The sequence below is a fragment of the Photinus pyralis genome, unplaced genomic scaffold, assembly GCF_008802855.1.
Source record: "Photinus pyralis isolate 1611_PpyrPB1 unplaced genomic scaffold, Ppyr1.3 Ppyr1.4_LG10, whole genome shotgun sequence".
Classification (NCBI taxonomy): Eukaryota; Metazoa; Arthropoda; class Insecta; order Coleoptera; family Lampyridae; genus Photinus; species Photinus pyralis.
In genome coordinates this window covers 12,206,272-12,228,728 of record NW_022170250.1, presented here as the reverse complement: position 1 = coordinate 12,228,728, position 22,457 = coordinate 12,206,272, and the positions used below count along the sequence as shown (strand labels likewise).

The 22,457-nt window shown below is 39.2% G+C and overlaps 1 protein-coding gene across 1 annotated transcript; it reads right to left on the bottom strand.

Annotated features, from left to right (window-relative positions):
• Positions 1-3,423: 3,423 nt before the first annotated feature.
• LOC116161789 (T-box transcription factor TBX1-like) lies at positions 3,424-22,201 on the bottom strand. Its single transcript, XM_031475258.1, has 9 exons — positions 21,946-22,201; positions 16,271-16,491; positions 12,699-12,831; positions 12,433-12,654; positions 12,231-12,387; positions 12,031-12,180; positions 11,912-11,979; positions 4,390-4,469; positions 3,424-3,866 (listed from the first exon to the last, which is right to left on the bottom strand). The coding sequence occupies exons 2-9, from the start codon at positions 16,440-16,442 to the stop codon at positions 3,547-3,549; spliced, it is 1,302 nt and encodes a 433-aa protein (XP_031331118.1). The 5' UTR covers positions 16,443-16,491; positions 21,946-22,201; the 3' UTR covers positions 3,424-3,546.
• Positions 22,202-22,457: the final 256 nt, after the last annotated feature.

Below are 22,457 nucleotides of genomic sequence, written 5' to 3'. Positions count from 1 at the left end.
TGGGACTCCCAAGGAAGTAAGTGCGAGCAGCTTCACCATTAAAATTTTGCTAATAATTTAAAACCGAAAACTAAACCACGAATTTCATTTTTTTCATGGTATTGTAAATGTAGAGACCCCAATATTAATATGGGGGTCAAATGGACTCCCAATGAAGCAAGTGTCAGCGGCTTCAAAAATATTAAAATTCGTTAACATTTTAAGGGCTAAGATTTGAAAGGTTTGGGACTCCCATGGTAGCTTCAAAAATATTAAAATCCGCTAATATCTTAAAGGGTGAAGACTTGAATTGTTTGGGACCCCAAGGAAGCAAGTGCCAGAGGCTTCAAAACTATTAAGATTTGTTAACATTTTAAGGGCTAAGACTTGGAAGGGTTGGGACTCCCGTGGTACCTTCAAAAATATTAAATTTCGCAGCTAATATCTTTAAGGGTGAAGACTTGAAATGTTTGGGACCTCCATGGAAGCAAGTGCCAGAGGTTTCAAAAATATTAAAAATTTTTAACATTTTAAGGACTAAGGCTTGGAAGGTTTGGGACTACCATGGTAGCTTCAAAAATATTAAAATCCGCTAATATCTTAAAGGGTGAAGACTTGAATTGTTTGGGACCCCAAGGAAGCAAGTGCCAGAGGCTTCAAAACTATTAAGATTTGTTAACATTTTAAGGGCTAAGACTTGGAAGGGTTGGGACTCCCGTGGTACCTTCAAAAATATTAAATTTCGCAGCTAATATCTTTAAGGGTGAAGACTTGAAATGTTTGGGACCTCCATGGAAGCAAGTGCCAGAGGTTTCAAAAATATTAAAAATTTTTAACATTTTAAGGACTAAGGCTTGGAAGGTTTGGGACTACCATTGTAGCTTCAAAGATATTAAAATCTGCTAATATCTTAAAGGGCGAATACTTGAAATGTTTGGGACCTCCAAGGAAGCAAGTGCCAGAGGCTTCAAAAATATTAAAATTCGCAAATCAAATTTGCTCAAAAATGAATGAGGATTTAAAAAATAATTTTTATGTTAAGAGAAAGCAGTGGCGTAGTATTTTTTCTCCAAAAATATTTAATCCAAAAGTCGCACGGGCGCCACTGGTAGAGAAAATAAAAGCATAGAAGACATGCACCAAATTTCATAAATATGTCTACAATATTCTCTGTTATTATTCAAAAAATGACTTTTTTTAAACTTGACCACCCTGTATCTCAAAATTTAAAACGTTTAGGACTTCCGTTCATAGGAAGTTTTTTTCTTAAAATGGGTCCAAGAATTATCCTCTTAAATATTCGCATGTCCTTAAGGAACCCCCTATATATTTGAGGATCCCAATATATCTTTATCCTCTAAGACCTTAATATAGGGGAATTTTTGCCTCATGTGCTGCTGATAAAGGTTTTTCAATATCAGTAATCATTGGAGTTAGTGCTGTTAAGATTGGGAGTAACGAAATTCTATTAGCCCCGAGGGATTGATAGATTTGAGGGTCCCAAAGAAGTAAGAGCCAACAGTTTCCAAAATGATTAAAATTCGTTAATATTGTTAACTTTAAATTGCAAATTTTGTCCAAGTCTTTGTAAATTTAAGGATCCTTTTATCTGTAAGAGATTAAAATTGGGGAACTTTTGCTCTCATAAGTTGCTAATATAGGAAATTTAGGGATCCCAATATGCCTTTAATGTTAATGATTTTAAGATTGAGGAACTTTTACTTCATAAGCTACTGTTCCAAAATTATTGGAGTTTAAAGCAGCTCCCAAGACTTATACATTTGGGACCTCCAAGGAAATAAGTGCCAGCAGCTTCAGAAAATATTGAAATGCGCTAATATTTTAAGGGCGAAAACGTTTCTATTCTTTCTAAGGCTCTGTAAGTTTAAGGATCCCAATATACTTACCTTTAATTTCTAAGCCCTTAACATTTGCCTCGTATACTACTGATGAAGGATTTGCAATATCACTAAATATTGGGAGCCTGATTCTGCGAGATTCTATTAGCTCCCACGACTTGATACATTTGGGGTCCAAAAATAATACAATCTCATATTTTAAGACCAAAATTTCTCAAACGCGAGATTCTATTTTTTAAGGTTCTGTTAAAATAAAGGATCCTAATATGCCTTTATTCCAGAAGATTTTAAGATAGGGGGAATTTTGCATCATAAACTACTAATAAGGATTTTCAATTTCACTGAGTATCACTGGAATATGTTACAATTTTTAAGGGCAAACACTTTAAACGTAAATTTAAGGATCCCAATGTGCCTTTAAAATTTTAAGATCCTTCATAAGAATTAGAAGCATCTTAAGGTTGCAAACTTAAAGCTACGAGATTCAGTTAGCTCCCATGACTTGACAGATTTGGGAGCTCTAAGGAAGTAAGTGCCAGAATCTTCAAAAATATTAAAACTCGTTAATAATTTAAGATCGAAAACTTTAAACTGCGAATTTCCATTTTTTCCAAGGCCTTATATATTTGAGGATCCCAATATGCTTTTATCCTTTAAGACCTTGTCATAAGCTGCTGATCATTACACTGAATACTCTGCTAAGCTCTGCAAATTTAAGGATCCCAATATACCTTTATCCTCTTAATACCGTAATATCTGGGATCTTTAGCTTCAGCGAATACAGTATCTTTTCTAAATGTTGTAATTATCCGTAAGATCGTATTAGCTCCCAAGGTAAAGTCATTGCGGGCAACTTCGATCTTGGATCCTGATTTTTTGTAATATATTTGCAGAGCCGATAAAAGATCATCAATATCTTGAAATACTGGAAGTTGTACGGTTTAGGAGTGGGAATTTTAATTCGCTCCCAAACTCCCATTGTAGCAAGTGCGTGCCGATTTCAATATTTTAAGATGCCCTACCTGAATATTTTCGGTTTTCATTGCCGAAAGCTTAAAACAGCGAGATTCCAGTTCTCTCCTAGGCTTTGTAGATTTAGGGATCCCAATTTTCCAAGTTCCTCTACCCCCCAAGGCCTCAATATTTAATCTGAATTGTTTGGAGCATTTCTTTGGTTCGCGTTCTACAAGATCTATTGCTAATTTGTACTTTGAATTCGAGAATAAATAGTTTACGCTCTTCTAAAATCCTAGGATTGACTACAACATTCCTAAATTGAGAGTGCAATGCATTTCGTTTATTAAAAATCCTAGGATTAGTATTAAGCGGAAACTGATAGGTTTGGCTCTTTTAATTTCAAATTGCATCCTAAAATCCTAGGATTTGTATATTTAAGCTGTGAGGCTTTTTATAAATCTCGATACTTACTGTGCTAAGACACTTCCTAGGAATTTTGGACTACTTTGGAATTGCAATTTTGAATCTTCGGAAATGATAGGTATTCTCGACTACGGCCATTAGGAATTGCGAACTCGAGTTGTTTTGCTAATTAGAATCCTAGGAATAGGATTTGAAAAAAATTCCGTTGCGATAATAAAATAGATTTAATTATACATATAACAGCCATTAAAATTGTACACTTAACCCTACAAAAATGACAATTGGTTTCGTTTCTTTGGCGGCGCGAAATTTAAAATACGTAACACGATCACCTCGGCGTAAAATCGTAATTGGTCTGATGAACGGTCGGCGCCCTCAGGTTCGGCCCGCCGCCGTAAAACGACGCGTAATTCCCGTAGACGTGCCTGCCGAAGTTTCCGCCCCTCACGCCCTTGTCGCTACTGTAGACCGTGTTGTAGCCGTGCAGGATGTTGTGCGGGTGGTAGACCGGACCGTAATTGCACAGTTCGGCCGAGTAGGGCTGACCGATGGGGCTCAGTCCGGCGGCGAACGGTATGAGGGGCGTCGCGGCGCTCTGGTGAGCGTACCTGACGTGATCCGGATGCTGCTGAGGGATGAGATCGTCATCTGGAAGCAGAACGGATTTACTAGGGTTAGGGGGCTTCCGCCATTTTGTTTAAAAACAGTCTGTATAAACAAATTCAGCTCTCTGTATATCTAAGGCTACCTGTTTTATGTTTGATGATCGCAGATATTAATTTAGCCTTTTAATTTGTGTACGTTGGTAAATTGTTTAAACATCTTCGGTTGGGGAAGACGGCCATAAATCTCGTACGTCATATTCTGTGCGTTTTGAGAAATTGCCTGTGTACCTTTTAACGTTTTGGAAAGTAAACAAAAGATAATTTGTTGTGTGATTTATTGACTGGGAAGGAAGCCATGTGTTTGAAAGAATTTCTAAACACTGGGTGCTCCAACAGCTTAAGATGTGTTTACAAAATCGTAAAACTTCAAGTCGTTACTCACAGAGCAGCCTCTGTGCGCTCATTATTGCACTTAATCACTTTTTTAGGAGACATTTAGAGGTTTCATTTTTTTAACCAAACGTAAACAACTTCAAGTGACCCGCACTTGTCGAGAAATTACCTACCTTTGGAAAAGTTCGTGGGCGTCGTCCGCGTCGCTTTCTGTTTGTTGCCCTGCGTGCTTTGTGGACTCACATCTGGACCGCTGAAACAAAGGTGGTATTAACGACAATGTGAATAGTTCAAACGCTCGCCATTTTGAGATGCCTTCCAAAAGTCTAAAGAAAACCATTCAGTGGATGAAGGGCCTTTTAAGTCTGCACGAAGTTTGATCCCTAGTCTCTAGGAACTCAAAAAACTGTTTTTAAAGGTTCTAGAAAAATCATAGACCATTTTTTGAAATTTTTAGGGATGTAGAGAGGTCTCAAGTCTAAAGAAAACATTTAAAGTGAATTAAGGGTTGTAGAATGGTCTTTACGCCTTAAAGAAGTATTGAGTCTAATCCCCAGTCTCTTTTAAAGGTTCTAGAAAAAATTAGACAATTTTTTGGAATTTTGAGGGACCTAGTGAGATGCTAAAAGTTTGAAGAAAGACTTTAAAATGGTTGAAAGGCCTTGAACAACCTTCAGACCATTTTTAAAGTCATGGGAAGCATTTTAAACAGTCTAGCTAGAGCTAAGGGTATTCGAAGTGCTTTTTAGAACCTTTAAGGGTTAACCCAAAACCATTCCAAAATTTTTTTAACTTTTACAAGCGCCATATGGGACGTCAGATCCTTTCAAACCACCTTCAGATCGTTTTCAAACCCATGGGATGCATCTTAAAGAGTCAAAGGCATTCTGGGTGCTTTTTAGAACTTTTAAGGGTCATTCCGAAGGCTTTTGCGCCATTCCACAATTTTTTAAATTTTTGCAAGAGCCCTATCGGGCGTCAGACCTCTTCATACGACCTTCAGACCACTTTCAAAGCTATGGGAAGGATCTTAAATAGTTTAGAAAGAGCTAAAGGCATTCAGAGTGCTTTTACAACCTTTAAGGGTAATTCTAAAGGTTTTTGCGCCATTCCAAATTTGTTAAACTTTTACAAGAGCCTTATGGAACTTCAGATCCCTTCAAACGACCTTCAGATCATTTTGAAAGCCATGCGAATCGTTTTAAAGGTTCTGGAAAGATCTAAGAGCATTCGGAGTGCTTTTTAGAACATTTAAGAGTCATTCTAAAGGCTTTTGCGCCATTCCAAAATGTTTCAAAACTTACAAGAGCCTTATGGGACGTCAGGTCCCTTCAAACGACCTTCAGACCACTATCAAAGTCATGGGACGCATTTTAAAGAGTCTAGAATGAGCAAAAGGCATTCGAAGTGCTTTTTAGAACCGTTAAGGGCCATTCCAAAGGCTTTTGCGGCATTTCCCAATTTTTTTAACTTTTACAAGAGCCTTATGGGCCATCGGATCCCTTCAAACAACCTGTAGACCATTTTTAAAGCAGTGGGATGCATCTTAAAGAGTCAAAGGCATTCGGTGTGCTTTTTATACCCTTTAAATGTCATTCCAAAGGCTTGTGCGCTTTTTCTAAATTTTTTCAGCTTTTATAAGAGCCTTATGGGTCGTTAGTTCCCTTCAAACGACTTTCCAACCATTTTCAAGGCGATAGAATGCATCTTAAGGCGTCAAAGGCATTCGGGGTGCTTTTTATAACCTTTAAAGGTCATTCCAAAGGCTTTTGCGCCTTTTATAAATTTTTAAGCTTTTGTAAGAGCCTCATGGGGCGTCAGATCCCTTCAAAAGCAGTAGAATGCATCTTCAAGCGTCAAAGGCATTAGGAGTGCTTTTTAGAACCTTTAAGAATAATTCCAAAGGCTGTTGCGCCATCCCACAATTTTTTTAACTTTCACAAGATCCTTATAGGGCGTCAGATCCCTTTAAACGACCTTTAGTCCATTGTCAAAGCCATGGAATGCATCCTAAAGGTTCAAAGGCATTCGGAGAGCTTTTTAGAACGTTTAAGAATAATTCCAAAGGCTGTTGCGCCATCCCACAATTTTTTTAATTTTTACAAGATCCGTATGGGACGTCAGATCCCTTTAAACGACCTTTAGACCATTTTCAAAGCCATGGAATGTATCCTAAAGGTTCAAAGGCATTCGGAGTGCTTTTTAGAACATTTAAGAGTCATTCTAAAGGCTTTTGCGCCATTCCAAAATGTTTCAAAACTTACAAGAGCTTTATGGGACGTCAGGTCCCTTCAAACGACCTTCAGACCACTATCAAAGTCATGGGACGCATTTTAAAGGGTCTAGAATGAGCAAAAGGCATTCGAAGTGCTTTTTAGAACCTTTAAGGGTCATTCCAAAGGTTTTTGCGCCATCCCATAATTTTTTAAATTTTCACAAGAGCTTTATGGGAACGTCAGACCTTTCGGACCATTTTCAAAGCCATGTGAAGCATTTTAAAGAGTAGAAAGAGCTAAGGCCATTCGGGGTGGTTCTTAGAACCTTTAAAGGGCATTCCAAAGGCCTTTGCGCCATTTCACAATTTTTTAAAGTTTTACAAGAGCCTTATGGGGCGTCAGATTCCTTTAAATGACCTGCAGACCATTATAAAAGCCATGGGAAGCATCTTAAAGAATCTAAAAAGAGCTAAGGGTATTCGAAGTGCTTTTAATGCCCTTTAATATTCATTCCAAAGGCTTTTGCACTATTCCACAATTTTTTAAACTTTTATGAGATTTATGGAACGCCATATCCCTTCAAACGATCTACTTAAGCTTTGTTTGAAGCCATGGGAAGCATTTTAAAAAATCTAGAAAGAGTTAAGGGAATTCGAATTGCTTTGAATATCCTTTAAGGGTCATTCCAAAGTCATGGGAGAGCTAAGGGCATTCAGAGTGTATTTTAGAACCTTTAAGGGTTATTCCAAAGGCTTTCCCGCCAATCCAAACTTTTTTAAACTTTTACGAGGGCTTTATGTGACGTCAGATCTTTTCAAACGACCATCAGGCCACTTTCAAAGCCATGGGAAGAATCTAGAAAGCGCTAAGGACATTCAGAGTGCTTTTTAGAACTTTTAAGGGTCATTCCAAAGGCTTTTGTGCCATTCCACAATTTTTAAACTTTTACAAGCGCTTTATGGGACGTCACATCTCTTCAAACGACCTTCAGACCATTTTCAAAGCCATGGGAGTGATTTCAAAGAGTCTAGAAAGAGCTAAGGGCATTCGAAGTATTTTGTAAAACCTTTAAGGGTAATTTCAAGGGCGCCATTGCAATGCTTTTTAAACTTTTATAAAAGCCTTAAAGGTCCTGGAAAAGTTATAGGTAACTTTATTTAATTTTTTAAATTTTAAGGGACGTGGAGACCCCTTAAAAGTCTTAGGAAAGCCTTTCAAGTGGAGAAAGGGCCTTGAAAGGTTGACGAATGGTCTTTACGTCTTAAACATCTTGTATTAAGTCTGATGATGCCCAGTCTAGAGATTCAAAGAACTCTTCAGGGATTTTTAAAGATTTTTGAAATTTTGAGGGACATGGAGAGGTCTCTTTTAGTGGTGCCAAGTAGGTAACGCTTTGAAAAGGGGGGGGGGGGGGTAAACACACGTTCTACCCTTCATAGTATTCTAATGAAAGGTCTTATCGAAACAAATTGGTTTGTACACACTATATATCTTTCCCGCGCACCTCTTTTTCGAGTTTAGTGGGTGGTGGTGCCCCTGGGAGGGAGGGGGGGGGGGCAGAAATTTTTATCGTTCATGGTATTCTAATTAAAGGTCTCAACGAAAGGAATTAATTTCTACCAACTATAGTCCTCGACCCCTCTCTTTGTTTCTCTAATTATGCGTCTTGTCTCAAAGAATCACTAATAATTTACTAGTTTTACTAAGTATCGATCATGCGCCTTTGAACGCATGTGATCTCTGATATTTTCAAAAGTGCAAAACACAGTGAATATTTAATATGCTATTTCCGTACGTGTAACATTTCTGAAAGCCGAAATTCGTAAGATTCTTATGTCAGAGCGTAAGAGGGAGGACGGCTCCGCCGCCGCCGCCGGTAAAAAGGACAGACGCTTCGAATTACTCAACCCGAAACTAATAAACGAGTCCCGTAAATAAGTTAACTTCTGTTTCTTTGTAATCATTCGGTCTAATTTGCTCGTAAATACCATAAAACAGTTCGTTCGGTCGAATTATGGGACAAGTTAAGTTGCTTTGACAACGAAAAGACACCCGTTTGACATTTACGGGATCCTCTAAAATTTATTTTTGGCCTCCGGGTTTAAAAAATCGAATTCGAATTAAGGCGAAAAATTATGTGCGCCCGGTACCGAAATAATTGAGATAAATGCGCCGGTGGTTAATTAAAGACACGTTTCGGCCTCGCCACCGCGCTTCATCCTCATAATTTTCTCGGCGAATTCTCGAATAGAAAAAAAGCGTTAGGGGCGATTATGAGACTTATTTATTTTGATGTTAGAATAACTCTTAATTTCGAAGCGGACCGCGCGGTATTTTTAAATTACACTAATAAACATTTCAAGAGCGGGCGATTTTTTAAATAAATATCTTTCTTTTTGCAGAGCTTTTGTATGACACAAACTCGCGCGCGCTGTCCCCGCTATTTTTAGTTGATGGATGCTTCTATTGATGTCCTTGCGCTCTTAAAATAGTGTCAGGTAACAAGTTGTATGGAATTGAATTGTTCCGAAAACGATGACGCGATTTTCAAAAAGGACACAAAATGGTGTTGGGGGTAGGCCATTGCGGATTTTCTTTAAAACACTACCCCTAAAGAGGCTCTTCGTTGTTCTGTGGCCCCACGAAACTGAACGCACAAGGTTCTCACTTTAGGGGCTTCACGTCCCTGCGGACTCACAATTTTTTGAAATATTTGAAAATGTATGAGTCCTCTGACCCCCTAAAAACTGAGGATAGTGACACCCTTAATCAATTGTTAAGAATCGTCAAGGCTCTCCTAAAGGTCTTTTGGGATCGTTCTTCAAAATTTCACAGGACTAACAAAAATCTTCTGATTTTTCTCAAAATCTACCCCTAGAGTCTGAAGACATCTTAACGTCGAAAGGCTTTTTGTATTTTGTTGGAATTTTTTTGAATCACTCCTGGTGTGTTATATTTTTCAAAGGAGAATTTAATATGCCATCTCTTTAGATTCAAATATACAGGGTGCTCTATTTAAAAAAATGAGACTTTATCAGATAACTTTTTCACCTGACCCCGTATACTTATAGTGAAAACGGTATATTATTTAACAATCAGTATAAAGAAACTTTTAGAAGATCTTATGATAGTTGTAAGGAAAGGAAAGGGGGTTGGGGGGAATATTCGATTCAGTGTTCTCGTCTTCCATCAAAATAAAAGGGAATAAAGGAAAACGGACGGGAATAGAAAGGGGTGGGGGCGAAGCAGAAGCGGAAGGTGAAGAGGACAAGGAAATGCTGAGGCGGAACAGCAGGAAAAAAGGGTCGATGAGGATTCGACGGAAGATTCGGTTGAGAGGGTGCATAATTATAAGTGGTTTGCGTGGATAAGAGTGAGAAAGAAGACGCGAAGGGAAAAAGAAATGTAGAAAGGAAAATCAAGGGAAAGAGATAAGAAATATTAAGACTAATGGAAGCATGAAGTATAGGAGCAAGAATATGGTCTAGAAAGAGGGACATGAGAAGAAAAAAAAAGAAGAACAACAAAGAGGAAGGGAAAAAAGAACATGATGGTGGGGGGGGGGGAGGTAAACATCAAGAAACGGTATTGGAGTGGGTGAAACAGAAGAGGATAGAAAGAGAAAAGAATAACGGAATGACGTATAAGGTATAAAAAAGGAGGCGGAAACGAACGGCAAGAATGAAGTGGTAGGTATTATTGAAGTGGAAAAGCACAACACATTAAGCGTTCGTGGTGATAAAGGGTTGTAAAAGGGCGAAGAAGGGGAAGAGGGAGAGGAAATAGAAAAGTCAAGGGAGATTGGAGCAGAAGCGGAAGCTGAAGTCGAGAAAATGGAAGAGAATGGATAGCTCAAATGGATACCTGGATGGATACGATGTAAAGGGGTAGAGGAAAGACAAGAAAGATGAAGAGAGTGGAAGGAGAAGACAAAACGGGAAAAGAAGTAGAAGAAGATGGGGAGGAGTCCACGGTGAAGAGGTAACGGAGGAGTAACACGGAACCAAATTACGAGGAAGGGAAATGTACCTGTAAGTCTGAAGAAAAAGGTAAAGGAAGGGGAGGAGGAATGTGAATGTAGCGAAAGTGAGGAGGGCAGCTGAGGCGGAAATAAAGTTGCTGAAAGGGAATAAGAAAAACAGAAAAGGGTTCAGGAAGCGGGCGTTGAAACGAAAAACAGAGGAGGGAAAGGACACAAGAGCGGTAGAGGGAAGAAGGGTATGTGCGGTAGAGGAAGTTGGTGGAGAAAAAGCAGGAAGCGAAAGAGGAAAATGAAGCAGAAGCTGGCGGAAGAGAAAATGCTGAAGAAGATTAAGATGGAGAGAGAGAACTGAAATGGAGATATCATCGGAAGTAAATAAGGTAAATGAAATCAGGAATGGCAGAGTGCGAGAGAGAGAGGAAAGTAGGAAATGAAAGATCACGAAAATGTGCATGAAAAGGAAGTAGCAGCTGGGAAATAGGGATGAGACAGAAGAGGAAAACAGAAGAAGGATGACGGGGATGGAGATCTGAAGAGGAATGGGATGGCAAGAGGAATATGTAACTGGAATGGATGCGATCAAGAGGTGAGAAAAGAAACGGAATAGAAAGGATATTGCGGCGAGGTAACGGAAGAGAAAGACGAAGTGAACCTGAAACGTAAGCGACGCGACGGTGGGTCGGTGATACAGGAATGGCATGAAGGAGGATGATGGGGAGGCGGCTGAAGATGTTGAGACTGAGCGGGAAAGCAGAAGAACGTAAAGTGAGGGGGAGATTAAGACGAAACGAAACGATGGTATAATCGGAAGTGGGGGGTCTTGGTGTAGGGAAATGGGAGGAATTGAGGGGGCGAAATAGCTGGAGAAAGGGGACGATGAGTAAACGGCGGAAGATTCGGAAAGAAGAAGATGAAGCTGAAGAGTGCGTAATGGGAAATGGGAAAAGGAAAAGAAAGGTAGCAAGGGAAGGGAGGTGGGGAGACAAATGAGTGAGCAAGAAGACGACAAAAAAGATAAAGAGGAAAGTAAAGCATATGGGATTTGAACTTAAACAGTAGATGAAGGGAAAGAGAAATATTAACTGTAAAGGAAAACGGATGGGAATAGAAGGGAGGAAAGCAGAAGCGAAAGGTGAAGAGGGAACAACAGCAATTGCAAAATTTGCAGCGGCCAACACGAATGCGATTCTAATTTCAAACGAGCATTGTTCGCCTTCAACTGAGCTTCCAAATTAGATCACTCTAAATCTAAAATAAAATATTAGAAACTCCACCGAACCGCACGTGTGCAGTTTTTTAGGTGCGAATTAAAATTCCAGAAAAGCCATAAAAACGAAGCGTCGCGTAAAAAACGGCTAACGCAAATATCTGTTTTTTTGTTGCCCTATCATCATTAGTTCCATAGCGAGCGCGCTATTTCGGTATCTGCCACTCGCTTCTGGGATTAATAGCCCTCAAGTATGCGAAACGCATCCATCTCGGTCTCCCCCGACTCACCTCTCATCCGGGTCGCAGTCTCGGAAGCCTTTCGCGAAGGGGTTGCTGGCGATCTTGAGCTGGGTGATCTGAAATGGGAGCGTGTGAGTGGGGTGGGGTTGGTCGGTTTTGGTAGTTACCCTGTGGTTTTGGTAGGCGGTGACGGCGGTGAACGACGTCTCGGAGAAGACGAAGGTTTTGTAGTGGTGGCCGACTTCCTCTTGAGTTTGGGGTGGTAGGTAGACGATGTGGAAGCGCGGCTGGTAGCGGTGCATCGAGTTGAGGATGATCTGGAGAGATGGGGTTTGAGGGTTTTAGTTTAGTGGAAGGGGGGACTTACGTGTCCGTTGTCGTCGAGCTGGTTGTTGGTGAGCTTAAGCTTGTCGAAGGAGACGACCTGCTTCATCCACTGTTCGCCGGTCGCCGGACTGTCGGGGTGAACGTGGATGCGGGGTGGCGAGACAGGATCGGCTTTCCCCGCTACGACCCAGCTTGAGCTGGAATGGGAGTGGGTGAGGGTGTCGTGCCGGGGCTCTTCTTACCTATGGAAGGCGTAGCGGTACCTCTTGTCGTCGAGCGGAATGAAGTCCATCATCAGCATGTACTGGGCGTGCCTCTCCAGGCCGCAGATTCGCACCTGGAAGGTCGGAAACATTCGCCTCCCAGCCTTGGTGACTATCATCTCGGTCCCCAGCGAGTGGAACTCGTCCCAGAGCGGCTTCATCTCGAGAATGGCCCCCGCCGTGCTCAGCGCCGCGGATAAGCTGCGAAAACCGACTAGCATTTGTTCCTCCGGTTTCGGTCTTACCTCGTGCGCGATTTGCTTCCGGTTCCGGTTCGATTGTTATTCTCGGCGTCGGTTTCCGAATCCAACGAGAGCGAATCGGCGTGGCTAAGCGGCGAGTAGGCCTTTCGCGCCTTCGACGCGCTCTGCAGACACGCTGCAAGATTAAAACTAATTGGCGCGCCTGTCAAAATCGGCTTGACGGATGTACCGTGTCACTATTTACGTGAGTTATGGGGTTGTAAGTGTTCGGGCGGTCGGAATGCCCGTAAATCAGCGAAAGTATTTGGGAAAAACATGCTCGCTACACAAAGCTATCTGTTCCTATTAGTCACGTTTAGCGTTTCCTAAAAGTAAAAGGGGAGAAGAATGCGTCGCTTTTTGACGCAAAATTAGCGGCCGTCCGTCGCTCCTTACATACCAATCTCGTCAGGATGGCTAATTACGCAAATTTAACGACGCTAAGCCGTACTAATGTGGCCTTAAATCAAACTCACTCATTAGACTAACAGATTGCGGATTTGTAGCGTGAGCGTTTTTTGATTTATCCCCGGCCGAAAATACACCCAAAAGTACATTTTTCTCGCTACCGTGAAAAGTATACGTTAATTATAAGGGGGCGCCACCTTTGATGATTAAGTTTTATGAGTAGTGCAGCTCGTTTTCTTTTTTGGGGACCCAAAAAGTGAAAATATTGAAAATAATCGGTTTGTTAGATCTACAATCGGCCGCCAGTTACACTGATAAATCTCATCCCATTTATCTCATCATTTATCTTTCTACTGTTACCATTAAAATTTGCTCCGTTTTGAAATCATCTCGCGCCATCAGTTTACGACCCTCTTTGATCTTTAACTAACCGCGGAATTGACGAGTCCGAAACGCGCATCTTTAATAGGCGAATTGTCAGCACGCGCGGTGTAAACGTGGCTTTAGCTTGAATCGATATCAATACTGGCCTACTAATTTAAAGAAATTAAAAAAAAACATCTGAAATCTGAAACGGGTTGTTTCTTCTATTTGGAATTTTTCATTCATTTTTTTGAAATTCAACTACATGCATCTCATTATTTGTGTTTCTTCCGTTTTTTGGTATCATCTTCATCTATTTTTCCCCTCTAACCCCCTCTAACATTCACGCCCGCTTTCCCTTATTCTTTCTACTTCTCTACTCAATATCTTCCTCTTTCTCTCCACAAAGTTTGCATTCCTTCTTCTCGCCATTTCTTCCTCTTCTTTCTTTTGATATTTTTTTTTTGTCCAGTCCTTGTACCTCCCTCCATTTTTTCTCTGCTGCCGTATTTATATTCGTAATTCCTTCTAGTTCATGTCATTGCTTCCAAACCTATGTCTCGGTTTTCGTTCGGAATTCGTTTTTGAATTTTCTCCCCTCTTTCTTAGTTCCCATTATTTCGTTGCATCTGGTACTCTAAATATTAAAATCTCTTACTTCCTCTATCCTTTACTACCCTCCATTTTCATTTTTGTGAAGATTACCACATCTTCTACTAAGAAATGTGACAGGAAAGCAGTGCCGAGGAATCTAGGGGGTGTGGACTACCCCCTCCCCCCCTAAGGACTCGCTAATTTTTTCTCAATTTCCCTTAGCGCCCTCATGGAAACCTTTGGAAAAAGGTGTTGAAATCTTCGCATGCTGGGGGCTATTCCATACTGCCCAGACCGCCGGTGCTGTGCTCCTCACCATTGGAACTCATAATAGTTATCAAATCTTCGTATGGTTTGGGGGGGGGGGGGGGTCTATACCACCCAGACTTCCTGTGCTACGTTGTTTCATACGTAGAAATGTAGTAGGTATTAACATACTCCATACGAAAAGAGAATTCTTTATCCGTTTCCAAAAACTAATCATGAGTTGTTGAAAAAACATATTTCTGGGGGGGGGGGGCTCCAGACTTCCCGTGCTACGTTGTTTCATAGAAATGTCGTAGGTATTAACATACTCCATACGAAAAGAGAATTCTTTATCCGTTTCCAAAAACTAATCATGAGTTGTTGAAAAAACATATTTCGGGGGGGGGGCCTCCAGACTTCCCGTGCTACGTTGTTTCATAGAAATTTAATGTTAGCATACTTCATAGAAAAAGAGATTTCTCTTTCCTTTTCCAAAAACTAATCATGAGTGTGAGCACTTTTGTTGAAAAACGTATTTCGGGGGAGGGGGGAGGAAGGAGGACCTCCCGGTGCTGTGCTCCTCACAATAAAACGTTCATCCCTCGGAACTCATAATAGTTTTTGGGAAGACTGCCACATCTTTTACTAAGTGCGACAAGGAACGTAGTGCCGCAGGATATGGGGGATTATGGAATACCTCCCAGCTACACAGCAGTATCCAAACAAGAACTCGCTAATTTCTTCTCAATTTTCCATAGCACCATTTGGAAAAAGATGATCAAATCTTCGCATGCTGTGGAGTGGGCCCCCAGACTTCCGGTGCTATGTTGTGTCACAGAAATGTAGTGTTATCGTACTCCACAGGAAAAGATATTTCTCAGTCCGTCTCCAAAGCTAATCATGGGCGCGTGAGCACTTTTGTGGGATAACGAATTTCTAGGGGGCGGTGTTGTACTCCTTCCCATGAAATGTTTATTCCTTGGAACTCAATAGTTTTCGGGAAGATCATTACATCTACGAAAAAGCGGGGCAGGGACGCTGTAATGGGGGGGGGGTGTATTCTAGGGGTATGGAATAAATTATGTAGTCCTTCTTTGTTGAGGGTACTGTTGTGGGCTTGGGAGGTATTCCATACCCCCTAAAATACTAGATAATTTCTTCCCTATTTTCTTCAGGACGCCCATGGTAACCTTGATCAAATCTTCGTGCCCCCCCCCCGTGCTTCGCTCTTCGCCATAAAACGTTCTAATGTACTGTTTGCATACTCCACAGGAAAAGAGATTTCTCTGTCCTTTTCCAAAATCTTGAGTGTCTGAGCACTTTTGGGAGGAAAAGTATTTCTGGGAGGGATTTGGGGGGGGGATATTCCATACTCCCGGTTATTATCGTAAATGTAACAAGATATTCTCCAAATATTCTCGAAATATTAGTTATCAGGTTATCAGTTATCAATAAATACTGTAACTATCTTGTTGGTCATCTTATAATTGGTATATCCGTTTTTCTGTACGTAATTTAGGATTTTTTTGGTAAACTACTACAATTATAAATAAAGATCATAACGCGTAAACTGAAATGTATTATAAGACACTATATACGCAACCACAAACTTGTGATAGCAATAAATTTGGCAAAAATTCTGAATGTCATAAAAGTGCAGTTTACTGCCAGCTGAGATCTTAAATGTCATCGAATGAATGCGTTCATCGTCCAATGAAAAGTGTCGTAATTAAATCATCTAATTCGCTACGATTAAATTAATTGATATTGCTTTCATCCAAAGTTTTGACATTTCAGTTTTTATTTGTGCACGTCTGCAATAATCAGGTGATAATTTTGAAAAGCGTTCAAAACGTTTGGACGGATTCCGACATCTAAATATAATCTGGAAGATCGATCATTCCTAATTTTCCAGCCGCCTTAATTGCTAGGTGACTTAGTAATTTAATGAATTAGTGGCTCACCCTCAATTTGTTTCATCGGCGAGACGCTGGGAATCTGCTTCATTCCCGTATAGCTCCATCCGTCGGTCGCGTAGCAGCAGTCCGTCGGCAAGGATGCGACGGGATGCTCGCTGCCGGCGGCGGCGCCCTGAAGATCTCTGGACGACACTTGCATGTAATCCGAATGGTGCATCCTCACTGGCTCACCTTTCTCCACTTATAACATTTTTTCTTCCTTTCGTCTGCAAGATATAAACGAATTCGAATTAATCGGACGAAATTAAAATTAGAACGCGAATATGAGTGCTCTCTGATGCGTACGTGCGATTGATGGGCCGATGAAATGATCGCAAATGGATTTTTAAGATTTAAATGATAAGTGCAAATTAAATCTGTTGGCACTCTCTAATCGCGACTGTTTGTAAACATTTTAGTCGCTGGAATTGTGACGATTAGCAACGCCAACGAGTCTGCACTTCTTTGTTTATTTGGACATATTGAAAGTGTTATGCCCTTCGGACTGAGGAACGCGCTTCCAATAGCTTGGTATCTTTTGGAGCCAAATCAGAAATTTGGACCTATTGTTATTTTCTGTCAATTAATTTACTTACAATGAGAGTAGCAAGAGGGAAGCAAAGTATTCCAAAACAGTGATAGAACTTTGCTAGGGTTTCCTGTTCTTGATCTAATTACAAGCTAGCGAGAGAGAGAGACAAACTATTAACGAAAGTATGATACATAGGTCGAATTTTTGGAAGAGTCGGTACCTGTAGGTACCAAATCTGGCAAAATTGGCACAAAAATTAACTTAGATTGAATTTCCTGTTCTTGGTTTAATTAAAAGTTCAAATTTAATTTAAACTGCGCAAATTACGGCATGAAATTAGTGAGAGACAAACGAACTGTTAAGGAAAGGATGGTAAATCGATCGGATTTTTGGAAAAGTCATTATCTGGAGGTGTTAAATCGGGCAGAATTGGCACAAAATTAGCTTTGATAGAATTTCCTGTTCTTAATTTAATTAAAAATTCGAATTTAATTTAAACTGCGCAATTTACGGTATAAAATTAGCGAGAGAAAGGCAAACTGCTAACGAAAGATTGATAAATCAGTCGAATTTTTGAAAAAATCATTCTCTGGAAGTGCCAAATTGGGCAGAATTGCCACAAAAATGAACTTTGATAGAATTTCCTGTTCTTGATTTAATTACACGCTCGAATTTAATTTAATTGACGCATTACGACATGAAATTAGAGAGAGAGAGAGAAACATACTGTTAACGAAAGGATGATAAATCGGTCGAAGTTTTGTAAAAATCTTCATCTGTGGGTGCCAAATCAGGCAGAATTGGCACAAAAATTACCTTAAATTGAATTTCTTGTTTCCGATTTAATTACAGGCTCGAATTTAATTTAAACTTCTCAAATTACGGTATGAAACTAGCGAGAGAGAGGCAAACTGTTAATGAATGCGGATGGTAAATTGGTCGAATTTTTGAACAAGTCGTCAATTGTAGGTGGCACAATTGGTACAACAATTAGCTTTGGTACAATTTCTTGTTCTTAATTTAATTACAAGCATGAATTTAATTTAAACGTCGGGTTTTTGGAAAAGTCGTTATCCTGTTGGTGCCAAATCGGGCATAATTGGCACAAAAATTAACTTTGATGTACATTCGTTGGTTCTCGATTTAATTACAAGCTCAAATTTAATTAATTAACCACGGAATGAAATCAGCGAGAGAGAATCTAACTATTAACGAAAGGATGATAAATCGCTCGGTTTTTTTGAAAAGTCGTCTGTAGGTGTCAAATCGGGAGCACAAAAATTAACTTTGATAGAATGTCCTGTTCTTGATTTAATTGCGAGTTCGAATTTAATTTAATTAATTAATCAAGGCAGGAATTAGCGAGAGAGAAACAAACTTTTAACGAAAGGATGATAAATCTGTCGAATTTTTTGAAGTCGTTTTCTGTACGTGCCAAATAGGGCAGAATTGACACAAAAATTGACTTTGAAAGAATTTCCTGTTCTTAATTTAATTACAAGCTCGAATTTAATTTAAACTGCGCAATTTACGGTATAAAATTAGTGAGAGAAAGGCAAACTGTTAACGAAAGGTTGATAAATCGGTCGAATTTTTGGAAAAGTCATTATCTGGAGGTGCCAAATCCGGTAGAATTGTATTTTCTTGTTCTTGATTTAATTACAAGCTCAAATTAAATTAAATTAATTAATTACGTTGTGAAATTAGCGAGAGTGGGGTAATCTGTTAACGAAAGGATAATTAAGTCAGTCGAATTTTTGTAAAAATCTTCATCTGTAGGTGCCAAATCGGGCAGAATTGGCACAACAATTAGCTTTGGTACAATTTCTTGTTCTTAATTTAATTACAAGCATGAATTTAATTTAAACTGCGCAAATTACGGCATGAAATTAGCGAGAGAGAAATAAACTCTTAACGAAAGGATGAAAAATCCGTCGGATTTTTGGAAAAGTCGTTATCTGTAGGTACCAAATTGGGCATAATTGGCACAGAAGTTAAGTTTGATTGAATTTCCTGTTCCCTATTTAATAACAAAGCTTGAATCTAATTTAATTGCTCATATCATTGTATGAAATTAGCGAGAGAGAAAGATACTGTGAACGAAAGGATGATAAATCGCTCGGTTTTTTTTTGAAAAGTCGTCTGTAGATGTCAAATCGGGAGCACAAAAATTAACTGATAGATAGAATTTCCTGTTCTTGATTTAATTGCGAGTTCGAATTTAATTTAATTAATTAATCAAGGCAGGAAATTAGCGAGAGAGAAACAAACTCTTAACGAAAGGATGATAAATCTGTTGAATTTTTTGAAAAGTCGTTTTCTGTACGTGCCAAATAGGGCAGAATTGACACAAAAATTATCTTTGAAAGAATTTCCTGTTCTTAATTTAATTACAAGCTCGAATTTACGGTATAAAATTAGCGAGAGAAAGGCAAACTGTTATCGAAAGGTTGATAAATCGGTCGAATTTTGGGAAAAGTGATTATCTGGAGGTGCGAAATCGAGCAGAATTTGCACAAAAATTAATTTTGATACGATTTCCTGTTCTTCATTTAATTACAACTTAAATTTAATCTAATTGACGCATTACGGTACGAAATTGGAGAGAGACAGAAACAAACTGTTAACGAAATGATGAAAAATCGGTCGAATTATTGGAAAAGTTGTTACCTGTAGGTGCCAAATCGGACAGAATTGGCAGAAAAATTAGCTTTGGTACAATTTCTTGTTCTTAATTTAATTACAAGCATGAATTTAATTTAAACTGCGCAAATTACGGCATGAAATTAGCGAGAGAGAAATAAACTCTTAACGAAAGGATGAAAAATCCGTCGGATTTTTGGAAAAGTCGTTATCTGTAGGTACCAAATTGGGCATAATTGGCACAGAAGTTAAGTTTGATTGAATTTCCTGTTCCCTATTTAATAACAAAGCTTGAATCTAATTTAATTGCTCATATCATTGTATGAAATTAGCGAGAGAGAAAGATACTGTGAACGAAAGGATGATAAATCGCTCGGTTTTTTTTTGAAAAGTCGTCTGTAGATGTCAAATCGGGAGCACAAAAATTAACTGATAGATAGAATTTCCTGTTCTTGATTTAATTGCGAGTTCGAATTTAATTTAATTAATTAATCAAGGCAGGAAATTAGCGAGAGAGAAACAAACTCTTAACGAAAGGATGATAAATCTGTTGAATTTTTTGAAAAGTCGTTTTCTGTACGTGCCAAATAGGGCAGAATTGACACAAAAATTATCTTTGAAAGAATTTCCTGTTCTTAATTTAATTACAAGCTCGAATTTACGGTATAAAATTAGCGAGAGAAAGGCAAACTGTTATCGAAAGGTTGATAAATCGGTCGAATTTTGGGAAAAGTGATTATCTGGAGGTGCGAAATCGAGCAGAATTTGCACAAAAATTAATTTTGATACGATTTCCTGTTCTTCATTTAATTACAACTTAAATTTAATCTAATTGACGCATTACGGTACGAAATTGGAGAGAGACAGAAACAAACTGTTAACGAAATGATGAAAAATCGGTCGAATTATTGGAAAAGTTGTTACCTGTAGGTGCCAAATCGGACAGAATTGGCAGAAAAATTAACTCTGATGGTATTGCCTGTTCTTGATTTAATTACAAGCTCGAATTTATTTTAATTGGCGCATTACGGCATGAAATTAGCGAGAGAGAAACAAACTGTTAACAAATTGATGAAAAATCTGTTGGATTTTTGGAAAAGTCGCTATCTGTAGGTGCCCAATCGGGCAGAAGTGGTACAAAAATTGACTTTGATAGAATTTCCTGTTTTTGATTTAATTACATGCCTGAATTTAATTTAATTAATCACGGCATGAAATTAGCGAGAGAGAAACAAATTGTTAACGAAAGGATGATAAATCGGTCGAATTTTTGTAAAAATCTGCATCTGTAGGTGCCAAATCGGACAGAATTGGCACAAAAATTAACTTAAATTGAATTTCTTGTGCCCGATTTAATTACAGGCTCGAATTTAATGATAAAAAACGGTCGAATTTTTGGAAAAGTCGTTATCTGTAGGTGCCAAATCGGGCAGAATTGGCACAAAATTAGCTTTGATAGAATTTCCTGTTCTTAATTTAAGTACAAGCTCGAATCTAATTTAAACTACGCAATTTACGGTATAAAATTAGCGAGAGAAAGGCAAACTGTTAACGAAAGGTTGATAAATCGGTCGAATTTTTGGAAGAGTCACTGGAGGTGCCAAATCGGGTAGAATTGACACAAAAATTAACTTTGAATTTCTTGTTCTTGATTTAATTACAAGCTCGAATTTAATTTAATTGATGAAATTAGCGAGAGGGAAACAAACTGTTAACGAAAGGATGGCAAGTCGGTCGGACTTTTCGAAAAGTGGTTATCTGTAGGTGCCAAATCGGGCAAATTTGGCACAAAAATTATCTTTAATTGAATTTCCGGTTCTTGATTTAATTACATGCTCGAATTCAATTTAAATTGCACAACACGTCACGAAATTACCGAGAGAGAAACAAACTGTTAACAAATTGATGATAAATCTGTTGGATTTTTGGAAAAGTCGCTATCTGTAGGTGCCCAATCGTGGTACAAAAATTAACTTTGATAGAATTTCCTGTTTTTGATTTAATTACATGCCCGAATTTAATTTAATTAATCACGGCATGTAATTAACGAGATAGAAACAAACTGTTAACGGCAGGATGATGAATTTGTGGATTCTTTGGAAAAATCGATTCCAAATTGGAACAAAAAATGTTGTGATAGAATTTCCTGGAGATTTGTGATTAAAAAGTCCAAAAAAGGACCAAACTTTAATTTTTCACGACAAACATTTTGCAATTGCTGCCTTCTCGGCCGCGTCAGGGATCGTTTATTTCGGCGAAAATTTTAACGACGCGCGTCGTCCTTTTTACGGACGATATAAAAATTCGAAATTTTTCTTTCTCCTCGTCGCGGACAGTAAAAACCGCAGTTTGTGTTCTGATTTAAGTGGTCAATAAAACTCGAACAATTCGAGAATGTCGTAAAGAGTGCACCTACGTCAATATTACGCCCATTTAGCGTCTCAATATATCGTGACATGTTAATGGCGCGCGGACAAAACTATTCACCCGGTATATACCTACTTACCCAACGGAGCGGATTCCAATGAATTAATCGTCGATTTTGACTATTCGCACATTGTCACATCCATAAAATTGTTCAACATTCCCGCGCACAATCGAAAATTAATCCGCCGCCGCCGCGCCAAAAAACTTTTACATTAACAATTCTTCAATTCGCAGCTTTCTCTAATGAAGCTCGTTGACTGAATGGATTTTAAAATTTTCACACATGGTGTCAACGAAAGGGGCGACAATTTTCATCCTCTCGCCCCCCACCACCGTCGCTTCTTCCTTACTTAACTTAAATCATTGCGAGGTGGAGCGAAAACGCTTTCCCGAGATTTTCCCGTGACAGTTGAAAAACGCGGGAAGGGCGGCGACGAGCGCGCTTTTTGGGAGGCATCTTCAAAGGTACACGCCCCCGACCTTTCCCTATTATCACCTCGTCAATTCGGCTCGATCAAAAAAAGACAATTCGGAGTCCCAACAAAAAAGTTGGCAACACGAATTTCGCGCTTATGGTTTTATGTCTCAAGA